Source organism: Salmo salar, chromosome 03 (genome assembly GCF_965601325.2).
Source record: "Salmo salar chromosome 03, fSalSal1, whole genome shotgun sequence".
NCBI classification, from domain to species: Eukaryota; Metazoa; Chordata; class Actinopteri; order Salmoniformes; family Salmonidae; genus Salmo; species Salmo salar.
Genome location: NC_138293.1, coordinates 83,467,734 through 83,480,316, shown reverse-complemented (window position 1 = coordinate 83,480,316; position 12,583 = coordinate 83,467,734). Strand labels below are relative to the sequence as shown.

The following is a 12,583-nucleotide window of genomic DNA, read 5'->3' as shown; positions in this document are numbered from 1 at the left end:
GAACAGTCTGTCTAGTGTTGGATGGTGTGGGGGGGAACAGTCTGTCTAGTGTTGGATGGTGTGGGGGGAACAGTTTGTCTAGTGTTGGATGATGTAGGGGGAGAACAGTTTGTCTAGTGTTGGATGGTGTGGGGGGGAACAGTTTGTCTAGTGTTGGATGATGTAGGGGGGGAACAGTCTGTCTAGTGTTGGATGGTGTGGGGGGGAACAGTTTGTCTAGTGTTGGATGATGTAGGGGGGGGGAACAGTTTGTCTAGTGTTGGATGATGTAGGGGGGGAACAGTTTGTCTAGTGTTGGATGGTGTGGGGGGAACAGTTTGTCTAATGTTGGATGGTGTGGGGGGAAAACAGTTTGTCTAGTGTTGGATGGTGTGGGGGGAACAGTCTGTCTAGTGTTGGATGGTGTGGGGGGGAACAGTCTGTCTAGTGTTGGATGGTGTGGGGGGAACAGTCTGTCTAGTGTTGGATGGTGTGGGGGGAACAGTCTGTCTAGTGTTGGATGGTGTGGGGGGAAACAGTTGGTCTAGTGTTGGATGGTGTGGGGGAGAACAGTTTGTCTAGTGTTGGATGGTGTGGGGGGAACAGTCTGTCTAGTATTGGATGGTGTTGGGGGGAAGAGTCTGTCTAGTGTTGGATGGTGTGGGGGGAACAGTCTGTCTAGTGTTGGATGGTGTGGGGGGAACAGTTGGTCTAGTGTTGGATGGTGTGGGGGGAACAGTCTGTCTAGTGTTGGATGGTGTGGGGAGAACAGTCTGTCTAGTGTTGGATGGTGTGGGGGGGAACAGTCTGTCTAGTGTTGGATGGTGTGGGGGGGAACAGTTTGTCTAGTGTTGGATGGTGTGGGGGGAACAGTCTGTCTAGTGTTGGATGGGGGGGAACAGTTTGTCTAGTGTTGGATGGTGTGGGGGGGGGAACAGTCTGTCTAGTGTTGGATGGTGTGGGGGGGAACAGTCTGTCTAGTGTTGGATAGTGTGGGGGAGGAACAGTCTGTCTAGTGTTGGATGGTGTGGGGGGATCAGTCTGTCTAGTGTTGGATGGTGTGGGGAGAACAGTCTGTCTAGTGTTGGATGGTGTGGGGGGGAACAGTCTGTCTAGTGCTGGATGGTGTGGGGGGAACAGTCTGTCTAGTGTTGGATGGTGTGGGGGGGAACAGTCTGTCTAGTGTTGGATGGTGTGGGGGGAAAAACAGTTTGTCTGGTGTTGGATGTTGTGGGGGGAAACAGTCTGTCTAGTGTTGGATGGTGTGGGGGGAACAGTCTGTCTAGTGTTGGATGATGTAGGGGGGAACAGTCTGTCTAGTGTTGGATGGTGTGGGGGGAACAGTCTGTCTAGTGTTGGATGGTGTGGGGGAGAACAGTCTGTCTAGTGTTGGATGGTGTGGGGGGGAACAGTCTGTCTAGTGTTGGATGGTGTGGGGGGGAACAGTTTGTCTAGTGTTGGATGGTGTGGGGGGGAACAGTCTGTCTAGTGTTGGATGGTGTGGGGGGGGAACAGTCTGTCTAGTGTTGGATGGTGTGGGGGGGAACAGTTTGTCTAGTGTGTTTTCACTTGGGACACAACCTCTACTGTCCTCCTTCAGGGATGTGTGTGTGTGTGTGTGTGTGTGTGTGTGTGTGTGTGTGTGTGTGTGTGTGTGTGTGTGTGTGTGTGTGTGTGTGTGTGTGTGTGTGTGTGTGTGTGTGTGTGTGTGTGTGTGTGTGTGTGTGTGCGTGTGCGTGTGCATGATTGACATCCATCATCCTCAATCAGGGTGATGTTACTAATATGAGTGTTTTCTTATGTTATATAACATTTTTGATTGATGTTTGATGAATAGGAAAATATCACTCAATGTCACCTTCCTTTCTTCCCCATGTCTCCAGAGTCTTGTGGTTGAGTGATGACAGACTGGAGAAGAGAATGCTACTCACTGTGCAGCACCCACTGAACCCCAGCACCATGTCTTACTACCCTAGAGCCAACCACTGTGTTTGGGGGACCACGTCTCCATAGCTACAGCAGCAAAATATACACATCTTCAATACATGAAAACTGAGAGAAGGATGGAACCATATTTCAGATTGAATGTGAGTACTGTGGATATTAAGTAACAAACACAGTCTTACAAACTGTCAGAGGCAGAGAGAAGAACAGCATGGGGGACAGTGAGCTTATCTTTCTGGAGCGCCATGATGAGGGCGAGGGCCCTACCGTGGCCTTCTCCAAAGACAAGCCTGGAGTCATGGAGGTCAGGGACAGTAGGCCCGACTCAGGCCTAGGGCTAGGTTTGGGGCTGGAGCCAGGCCAGGGACGCCGCTCCTCGGACTTCCACATCCCCCTCTCCCCCTCCTCTCCAGGCTCCCTGGCTGACCTGGCCATGGCCTCGTCGCCACCCCCCAGCCTGGTGAAGTCCTCCTCCACAGAGCTGCAGACCAAAGAGACTGGTTCCTTGAGAAGCTCCAAACCCCTCCTCAGCCTGGTCAAGTCCCTCTCCACCGAGATCTCCCACCTCGAGCCCGAGGTCTACCTCTCCAAGTCGGACTCCAAGCTCCACATGCACCCCTGGAAGCAGTTCACTCAGACCCAACCCAAGCTCCAGGAGGCTGGTTCTGGGAATGATAGCTGGATGGCACCCCCGTCCCCCGTCTCCCCCACGGAGCCCAAAGGAAGTTCCCTGATGATCGAGTTTGAGGACACGCGGAGGAAGTTCTCAGAGGCCATACAGGACCCCATGAGCATGTGGGGTAAAATGATGGGGGACGAGTCGAGCTCGGGGAGCCCCAAACAGAAGGTGTCTGGGGGGGTCGGGGACTCACCTGCCTCCCTTGGTAGCTGTGGAGGTAGTGGGAGTGGGACCCCATTGAACATTGAAGACGGGAGCACAGAGACACAAGTAAGATACAGACGTGGAACAGACAACGAACTGGGTGTGTGTGAAACTCCACTAAGGAGACCCAGGAGGGGCCCTTTGAAGCCCTCACTTTCCCCAGAGCACCACAGCCAGCTGGGGGATAGCCTCTACGAGATCTGCACCAATGGAGACCTCATCCAGGTGGTAGAGGTCCAGGGGGGCGGATCCAGTGGAGCTGGTACCAGAGGCCAGCATCGAGGAACCCGTCCCCAGGCTCGAGGCAGGATTCCTGGGGTTTCGGTGGCCTCAGTGCCTGTCCGCTGGCTCTTGTTTGTGGGCATACTTGCCTACGGGTTCTTTGTGCTCCCTCTGCCCTCCTATGTGACTGGGCTGTCCTTGGGGATAGCATGTGGGTTCCTGTTAGGGTTGGTGGTGGTCCTGGTGTTAACGCCCCGTCCACGCTCCAGAGCTTTGCCCCCCTGGGGCACTACAGGGGCCCGGTGGTCCCAAGACAACAGCTTGCTGCCCTCGAACCCTGTTGGTGGGCCACGCACAGATGCAGTCCTGGAGGTGAGTTTGAGGATATGGGAGTGGTTACACACACAAGTAACATAGATTGATAGAGTTACAGTAGGTAAACACAGACAGACGGACGGACGGACGGACGGACACAGACAGATGGTCAGCCCTTAAAAAAATACAAAGAGAACAGGCTTTCATCATTTATTTTGTATTTTTTATAGTTGATACATTTCTGCCTCATGAACCAAAGCACGAGCCACATACTGTATCTATGGTAACAATCATTACTACTGTCTTTGTCTCTATAGAGTGGAGGAGTAGAGACCTTTGTTTCTGTGAATGGGTGAGTGAATGAGGCCAGGTGCTGATTAGAGAGGATAGTGAGAACTGAGGGGCTTACAGCCATGGGGCTGCTTCCGCAATAGCAGCCTATTCCCTATGTAGTGCACTACTTTTGACCAGGGCCCTGTTAAAAGGTGGTGCACTACATAGGGGATAGGATGCCATTTGGGACGTATACCATCTCCCTCAGTTGTAGCCCATGTAGTTCCTGTACATCCTCTGCCCCTTGGCCTTTGATTCGTGAGGAATGAGGGGCTTATAGCCGCCCGGTCCAGATACAGCACAGCCCATCTCAGTCGACTGTAGCCCAGGTTGTCCCTGTGTTCCCTCTGGCCCTTGGCCTTCTAGAGCTAGAGCTACACAGTGCTAATTACCCCCAGAGCCCAGTTTAAAACCCTCTGTTTCTAGGCCAGTTGACTTGCTAGTCTGATGGATTGATTGTGGTTTAACGTCTGTCTATCCGCGTGGCAGACTTCCACCTGTGTTGTCACTCTGTGCTTTGTATCGTTTTTCATAATTGTTTGTCAAATGCGTGCGTGCATGTGTGTGTGTATGTGTATGTGTGTGTGTGTATTGTGTGTGTGTGTGTGTGTGTGTGTGTGTGTGTGTGTGTGTGTGTGTGTGTGTGTGTGTGTGTGTGTGTGTGTGTGTGTGTGTGTGTGTGTGTGTGTGTGTGTGTGTGTATGCATGTGTCTGTGCCTATGTTTGTGTTGCTTCACAGTCCCCGTTGTTCCATAAGGTGTATTTTAATCTGTTTTTAAAAATCTACTTTTACTGCTTGCATGAGTTACTTGATGTGGAATAGAGTTCCATGTAGTCATGGCTCTATCAAATTTATTTTTCAAATCAAATTTATTTTTATATAGCCCTTCGTACATCAGCTGATATTCTCAAAGTGCTGTACAGAAACCCAGCCTAAAACCCCAAACAGCAAGCAAAGCATGTGAAAGAAGCACGGTGGCTAGGAAAAACTCCCTAGGAAAAACTCCCTAGAAAGGCCAAAAACCTAGGAAGAAACCTAGAGAGGAACCAGGCTATGAGGGGTGGCCAGTCCTCTTCTGGCTGTGCAGGGTGGATATTAAAACAGAACATGGTCAAAATGTTAAAATGTTAAAATGTTCATAAATGACCAGCATGGTCAAATAATAATAATCATAGTAGTTGTCGAGGGTGCAACAAGCACGTCCGGTGAACAGGTCAGGGTTCCATAGCCGCAGGCAGAACAGTTGAAACTGGAGCAGCAGCACGGCCAGGTGGACTGGGGACAGCAAGGAGTCATCATACCAGGTAGTCCTGAGGCATGGTCCTAGGGCTCAGGTCCTCCGAGAGAAAGACAGAAAGAGAGAATTAGAGAGAGCATATTTAAATACACACAGGACACCGGATAAGACAAGAGAAATACTCCAGATGTAACAGACTGACCCTAGCCCCCCGACACATAAACTACTGCAGCATAAATACTGGAGGCTGAGACAGGAGGGATCAGAAGACACTGTGGCCCCATCCGATGATACCCCCGGACAGGGCCAAACAGGCAGGATGTAGTCTGTTCTGGACTTGGGGACTGTGAAGAGACCTCTGGTGGCATGTCTTGTGAGGTATGCATGGGTGTCCATGCTGTGCGCCAGTAGTTCAAACAGACAGCTTGGTGCATTCAACATGTCAATACCTCTCATAAATACAAGCAGTGATGAAGTCAATGTCTATTCCACTTTGAGACAGGAGAGATTGACATGCATATTATTAATATTAGCTCTCCAGCCGTGCTGCCCTGTTCTGAACTAATTGCAATTTTCCTAAATCCTTTTTTGTGGCACCTGACCACACGACTGAACAGGTGTGATTAAACTAGGGCCTGTAGGACCTGCCTTGTTGACAGTGCTGTCAAGAAGGTAGAGCAGCGTCTTATCAGGGACAGACTTCTCCCTCTCTTAGCTACTGTTTTATCAATATGTTTTGACCATGACAGTTTACAATCCAGGGTAACTAACTCCAAGCAGTTTAGTCACCTCAACTTGATCAATTTCCACATGATTTATTACAAGATTTAGTTGAGGTTTAGGGTTTAGTGAATGATTTGTCCCAAATACAATGCTTTTAGTTTTAGAAATATTTAGAACTAACTTATTCCTACCACACACTCTGAAACTAACTGCAACTCTTTGTTAAGTGTTGCAGTCATTTCAGTCGCTGTAGTAGCTGACATGTATAGTGTTGAGTCATTCGCATACATAGACACTCTGGCTTTCCTCAAAGCCAGTGGCAATTCATTAGTAAAGATTGAAAAAAGTAAAGGGCCTTGACAGCTGCCTTGGGGAATTCCTGATTCTACCTGGATTATGTTGGAGAGGCTTCCATTAAAGAACACCCTCTGTGTTCTGTTAGACAGGTAACTCTTTATCCACAATATAGCAGGGGGTGTAAAGCCATAACACATATGTTTTGCCAGCAGTAGACTATGATCGATAATGTCAAAGGCCGCACTGAAGTCTAACAAAACAGCCCCCACAATCTTTTTATTATCAATTTCTGTGTGTCTTCCAAGTCCAGTAGGTGACCAATCAGACATGCCAGACAAGCAGATTAATGTCACAGCGTGACTACGTTACCTAAACCCTAAGCCTGAGTTCTGCCTCAGAGGAACAGAAACATACCTGATTCACACTGTAGGGCCGACCCAACCTGTACTGGTCTGGCTTGAATATTTTATTTTCATATTTTTCTTTCTAGCGTGGTTGCAGCAACTTTGATGGAGGTGTAACCATGCCAGTCCAGTACAGCTCCACTTGGCTCAGTAGTGTAAAGGGGTAATAGAGAGCTGCCCCTAGCTCTGGTTTCACTGCCACAGATTTGACTACAGGTAAATCATGGCGCTCAATAACCAATGAGTATTCAGGTAATACTAGGAAGGGTTATACTAGAACAATTACAGCAGGGAAGGAAGACAGATTTGAGACAGATTTACTGACTGTGAAAGTTAACTGCCACAATATCTGACAACAACAAAAATGTCAATGACATATCACCTTTATGAGATAATTCATGGTAAGCAACTGTAAACAACAATAGCAAAAGTAAACATCAATGAACAGCTGTGACTGCCCAAGTGAACACAATGTAAGCAAGTAAAAATAAGGTGAGTTTATTAGAGTGAGAGAAAAACACTAACAAACAAAAAAAGCTCACCAGGCAATAGCCCAGAGCGCTAGAGCCAGTCTCCAGTGATAGATGAGACATGTACAGAGCCAGTCTCCTGTGATAGATGAGACATGTATAGAGCCAGTCTCCTGTGATAGATGAGACATGTACAGAGCCAGTCTCCTGTGATAGATGAGACATGTATAGAGCCAGTCTCCTGTGATAGATGAGACATGTATAGAGACAGTCTCCTGTGATAGATGAGACATGTATAAAGCCAGTCTCCTGTGATAGATGAGACATGTACAGAGCCAGTCTCCTGTGATAGATGAGACATGTATAGAGCCAGTCTCCTGTGATAGATAAGACATGTATAGAGCCAGTCTCCTGTGATAGATGAGACATGTATAGAGCCAGTCTCCTGTGATAGATGAGACATGTATAGAGCCAGTCTCTTGTGATAGATGAGACATGTATAGAGCCAGTCTCCTGTGATAGATGAGACATGTATAGAGCCAGTCTCCTGTGGTAGATGAGACATGTATAGAGCCAGTCTCCTGTGATAGATGAGACATGTATAGAGCCAGTCTCCTGTGATAGATGAGACATGTATAGAGCCAGTCTCCTGTGATAGATGAGACATGTATAGAGCCAGTCTCCTGTGGTAGATGAGACATATATAGAGCCAGTCTCCTGTGATAGATGAGACATGTATAGAGCCAGTCTCCTGTGGTAGATGAGACATGTATAGAGCCAGTCTCCTGTGGTAGATGAGACATGTATAGAGCCAGTCTCCTGTGGTAGATGAGACATGTATAGAGCCAGTCTCCTGTGATAGATGAGACATGTATAGAGCCAGTCTCCTGTGATAGATGAGACATGTATAGAGCCAGTCTCTTGTGATAGATGAGACATGTATAGAGCCAGTCTCCTGTGATAGATGAGACATGTATAGAGACAGTCTCCTGTGATAGATGAGACATGTATAGAGACAGTCTCCTGTGATAGATGAGACATGTATAGAGCCAGTCTCCTGTGATAGATAAGACATGTATAGAGCCAGTCTCCTGTGATAGATGAGAGATGTATAGAGCCAGTCTCCTGTGGTAGATAAGACATGTATAGAGCCAGTCTCCTGTGATAGATGAGACATGTATAGAGCCAGTCTCCTGTGATAGATGAGACATGTATAGAGCCAGTCTCCTGTGATAGATGAGACATGTATAAAGCCAGTCTCCTGTGATAGATAAGACATGTATAGAGCCAGTCTCCTGTGATAGATGAGACATGTATAGAGCCAGTCTCCTGTGATAGATGAGACATGTATAGAGCCAGTCTCCTGTGATAGATGAGACATGTATAGAGCCAGTCTCCTGTGATAGATGAGACATGTATAGAGCCAGTCTCCTGTGATAGATGAGACATGTATAGAGCCAGTCTCCTGTGGTAGATGAGACATGTATAGAGCCAGTCTCCTGTGGTAGATGAGACATGTATAGAGCCAGTCTCCTGTGATAGATGAGACATGTATAGAGCCAGTCTCCTGTGATAGATACAGTGCATTCGGAAAGTATTCAGACCCCTTGACTTTTTAAAAATGTTGTTAAGTTACCGCCTTATTCTAAAATTGATTAAATAAAACAATGTCCTCATCAATCTACACACAATACTCCATAATGACAAAGAAAAAACAGTTTTTTATAAATATTTGCAAATGTATTAAAACTAAAAAACAGAAATACCTTATTTACAAGTATTCGATAAAATAAAGAGTGTCGTGCCTCTACCTCTTATGGAGTCCACCTCTTCTCCTGCTGTTGGAGCACGGAAACCCCATTTTTCCTCTTAGGGAAAGTGTTGGGTGAAATGCTGTTGTTCACGCTAAGCCCCTATGGGCCCTGGTCAAAAGGAGTGCACTATATAGGGAATAGGGTGCCATTCCAGACACAACCCAAACCTGTACTATACATCCTCCATGCATTCTAGGGCTGGATGAACGAGATGCCCGTGTACGACCCGGAGACATACCACCCGTCGCTCACCCACTCTGTGTATGCCACCCTGGAGGGCAGCCGCCTACGCCTGGCCTACCCCCGCACCAACATCACCCGACGGGCAGCCTTCGACGAACTGCCCCATGAAGCCGTGTTCCTGCGCTCACGCTGTTACCAGCTGGCCAACTGCAAGGCCAGTGTGTCCATATAGTATGACATTTGCTTAAGGATTTCTGAAGCATCTAGGCTTTATAAAGGGTTTATAAAGGCTTTGTTATGGTAAGTTGTTCATTATTTCTTGTTTATATCAAACCAGGTCTCCCTGTTGCCTGCTGCCTTGGCACGGAAGAGAGTTTGGAATAAGAAGTACCCTATCTGTATCATACTGGCCGAGGGAGAGGTGGGGAGAGAGGAGGAGGAGAGAGTGGAAGAGGGGCAAGAGGAGGAGGAGAGGACAGACAAGCAGACACTCCCAGACACACAGACACAGGGCCTCCCAGACACTCTCTACCTCTTTGGTCGTACAGGAAGAGAGAAGGAGGATTGGTTCCAGCACTTCCTGTTAGCCTCGAGGTCAGAGTTCAAGAGCAGCCCAATCAGAGACATGTCCAAGTCTGGTAAGAAACCGTGCTGCCCCCTACTGACATGGTAGGTTACATCCAAATGGCACCCTATCCCTGTGGGCCCTGGTCAAATGTAGTGCACTACATGGGGAATAGTGTGCACACCCTGGACAGGAATCTGTGGTTTGTAATTTTTCCATATATAATTAGTATTGAATTGAGTGTAATGCTATTTTAACCACCTTCCTCCCCTGTTCCTTACCCCCTCTGCCACTTGACCTGTCCGCCTGTTTTCTTTACTTTCTCCCTCGCTCTATCCTCCTCCATCTCTCCCCACTTCCTTCCTTCCTTCTCTCTCTCTTTCTTTCTCTCTCTCCATCTCTCCATCTCTCTCTTCCCCAGAGGTGTTATGCAGTGGGAGCTCCAGTATGGACAGTACGGAGAACATTCCCCCTCTGATTGGCCTGCGTGACCTGGTGGACTACGGCTCCTACATGAGCCGCCTCATTGGCTTAGAGGGTAGCAGTCCCAGCCCCAGCCCCAGCCCCAGCCCCTGCCACAGCGACCAGGGAAGCCCCACAGCCAGGAAGAAGGTACGCTACATTGGTGGTTCAATGGTGTTTCAATACGAAGACTTTATTCTTCCCCATACAGCTCTGGTCAAAAGTACTACACTACATACAGTATCTGCGAATCAGCTCACCATTTTGGGTTCTTAACCTCTGAACCCTTAACCATCGTTCGAATCCTTAACATAACTCACACTGATTAGAGTACATCAATACAGCCACAGTTACAGTCCAGTCAGTCTTTGGCCTTGGAGAGAGGAGGATAGATACTGACTGACTCAGCTAGATGCTGTATACATGCTGAGTGGACCAAATGGATCAGATATCACCTGGCTGGGATATTAATAGGAGCAGTGTACCTGGCTGTGTCGTATTCATTGGGCACCCAGCGGAAGCAAACAACCAAAACGGGGAGGGACCTAACTGAATTTGACCGATTTGTTGTGGCTTGTTTGCTACGGTCTGCGCTAAGGAATATGACCCTGGCTTGGCTGTGTGTTCTGATCTGATGTCCTGTGTGGTGAGCATCTGTTGTAGAGTAGGTAGTAGTGAAATGGGGCCTGATCCTAGATCAACACGCCTACTGCAAATTGTTTTTGTAATCCGGCTCTGTTCTGTTCTCTCCTCTATCCAGTTCCCCAGTGAGGAGGCATCAGCAGAGGGGGGCTGTCCAGCAGAGGGCCAACCGGCCTGGGTCAATGCCCTGGTGGGGAGGATCTTCTGGGACTTCCTCCGGGAGAAGTACTGGGTGGACCTGGTGGCCCACAAGATCCAGAAGAAGCTGAGTAAGATCAGGGTGAGTCTGGGAGTTGGGGATGGGGGTTGGTGGGTGTATGAATTGATGAGTAGGTGGGTGGGTGGGAGTGTTGGTGGATGGATGGATGGATGGATGGATGAATGGGTTCGTGGGTCAGTGGGTGGGTGGGTGGGTAGGTAGGTAGGTGGGTGGATGGATGAATGGACAGATGGAGGAAATGTCTGTATGTAAAGAAAATAATATCAACATCCTCCATATCTCTGCACTACATGGTAAGTCCTATAGAATCCAACTTCAGTGCATGATCCTCTCACTGGGGTACTGGGGTACTGGGGCGCTGGGGTACTGGGGTACTGGTGCACTGGGTACTGGGGCACTGGGTACTGGGGCACTGGGGCACTAGGGTTCTAAGGTACTGGGGCACTAGGGTTCTAAGGTACTGGGGCACTGCTCTGTGCTTGTTACTTATACATCAGTCATACTGTTGAGCACGAGGTCAGATGCGGGCAGCAGGCCATCAACATTGGACAGTGGAAAGGGGGAGGAGAGGAGAGGAGGAGGAGGGTTAATGCCTTGTCAGCTCCCTCTATCATGGGCTGTCATGTGCTGCAGCTCCCCATCACTCACTTTTCTCCTGATCGCACACACTCACACTTGCACGCTCACACATGCATGCATGTACACACACACCTGCACACACACTCCCCACCACACACACACACACACACACACACACACACACACACACACACACACACACACACACACACACACACACACACACACACACACCACACACACACACACACACACGCACATGTCATCCATTTTCTGAACACCATTATTGTATGTTCTCCTACAGTTGCCGTACATTGTGAATGAACTGAAGTTGGCTGATCTGGACATGGGTACCTGCATACCTCAGGCGCTCAGCATCTCCAAACCCTCACTGGACCACAGAGGTGTGTGTGTGCATCTGTATCTTTCCCCTGCTCAGATTGACATCCAGCGCACACACACACATTACTTTCTCAGACCAGACCCAGTGCTGACTTGATCCCATTTGTGTCCTACTCCAAGGCCGAGTCCCAAATGACACCCTATTCCCTTTAGAGTTCACTACTTTTGACCAGGTCTGTCACTATAAAGGGAATAGGGTGCCACTTATCCTAAAGCTCCTTCCTATTGTCTTCCTCCGCAGGATTAGCAATCCACTTAACATTGATCTACCTACACACACAATAACAAGCTAATGCTACTTCCCATCAGGCTACTATTGTCATTAGTCTCAATTTGCCATATGACACAGAATGACAATACTACATCTGCCCCCTCCCTTTCCCTTTATGATAACATGACAACAATAATGGTTGTCTTAAATAGGAAATCCTGATTCGATCCAAAATATGTGTGTGTGTGTGTGTGTGTGTGTGTGTGTGTGTGTGTGTGTGTGTGTGTGTGTGTGTGTGTGTGTGTGTGTGTGTGTGTGTGTGTGTGTGTGTGTGTGTGTGTGTGTGTGTGTGTGTGCCTGACTGCATGCACAAATCTCTCGCTCGCTTCTGTATCACCTTCATAAAGACCTCTCTCTCTCTACCCCTCCCCCCCAGGCCTGTGGTTGGAGATGGAGGTGGTATATACAGGCTGCCTACAGATGACCCTGGAGACGAAGTTGAACCTGTGTAAACTGGGGAAGGAGAAGTCCATTGGGGTGGAGGCTGACAGAGACATCTCAGAGACCAGCCAAGTAGGGTAAGACCTGATCCCCATGTCCTCGTACACCACAGATCAGCCTGCATCTAAGATACACACACACACAGCATGAGCCAAAACAGTGTGTGTGTGTGTGTGTGTGTGTGTGTGTGTGTGTG

At 48.5% G+C, this 12,583-nt stretch overlaps 1 protein-coding gene across 1 annotated transcript in view; it reads left to right on the top strand.

Moving 5' to 3' along the window:
* The window catches only part of LOC106606612 (testis-expressed protein 2), a 38,604-nt gene that overhangs the window by 23,165 nt on the left and 2,856 nt on the right, over nt 1–12,583 (top strand). The window contains exons 2-8 of the mRNA XM_082973131.1: nt 1,863–3,400; nt 8,819–9,023; nt 9,354–9,443; nt 9,792–9,982; nt 10,593–10,754; nt 11,578–11,677; nt 12,323–12,464. Coding sequence (XP_082829257.1) covers nt 2,135–3,400; nt 8,819–9,023; nt 9,354–9,443; nt 9,792–9,982; nt 10,593–10,754; nt 11,578–11,677; nt 12,323–12,464 — 2,156 coding nt within the window. The 5' untranslated portion in view covers nt 1,863–2,134. The remainder of the gene's footprint in view (nt 1–1,862; nt 3,401–8,818; nt 9,024–9,353; nt 9,444–9,791; nt 9,983–10,592; nt 10,755–11,577; nt 11,678–12,322; nt 12,465–12,583) is intronic.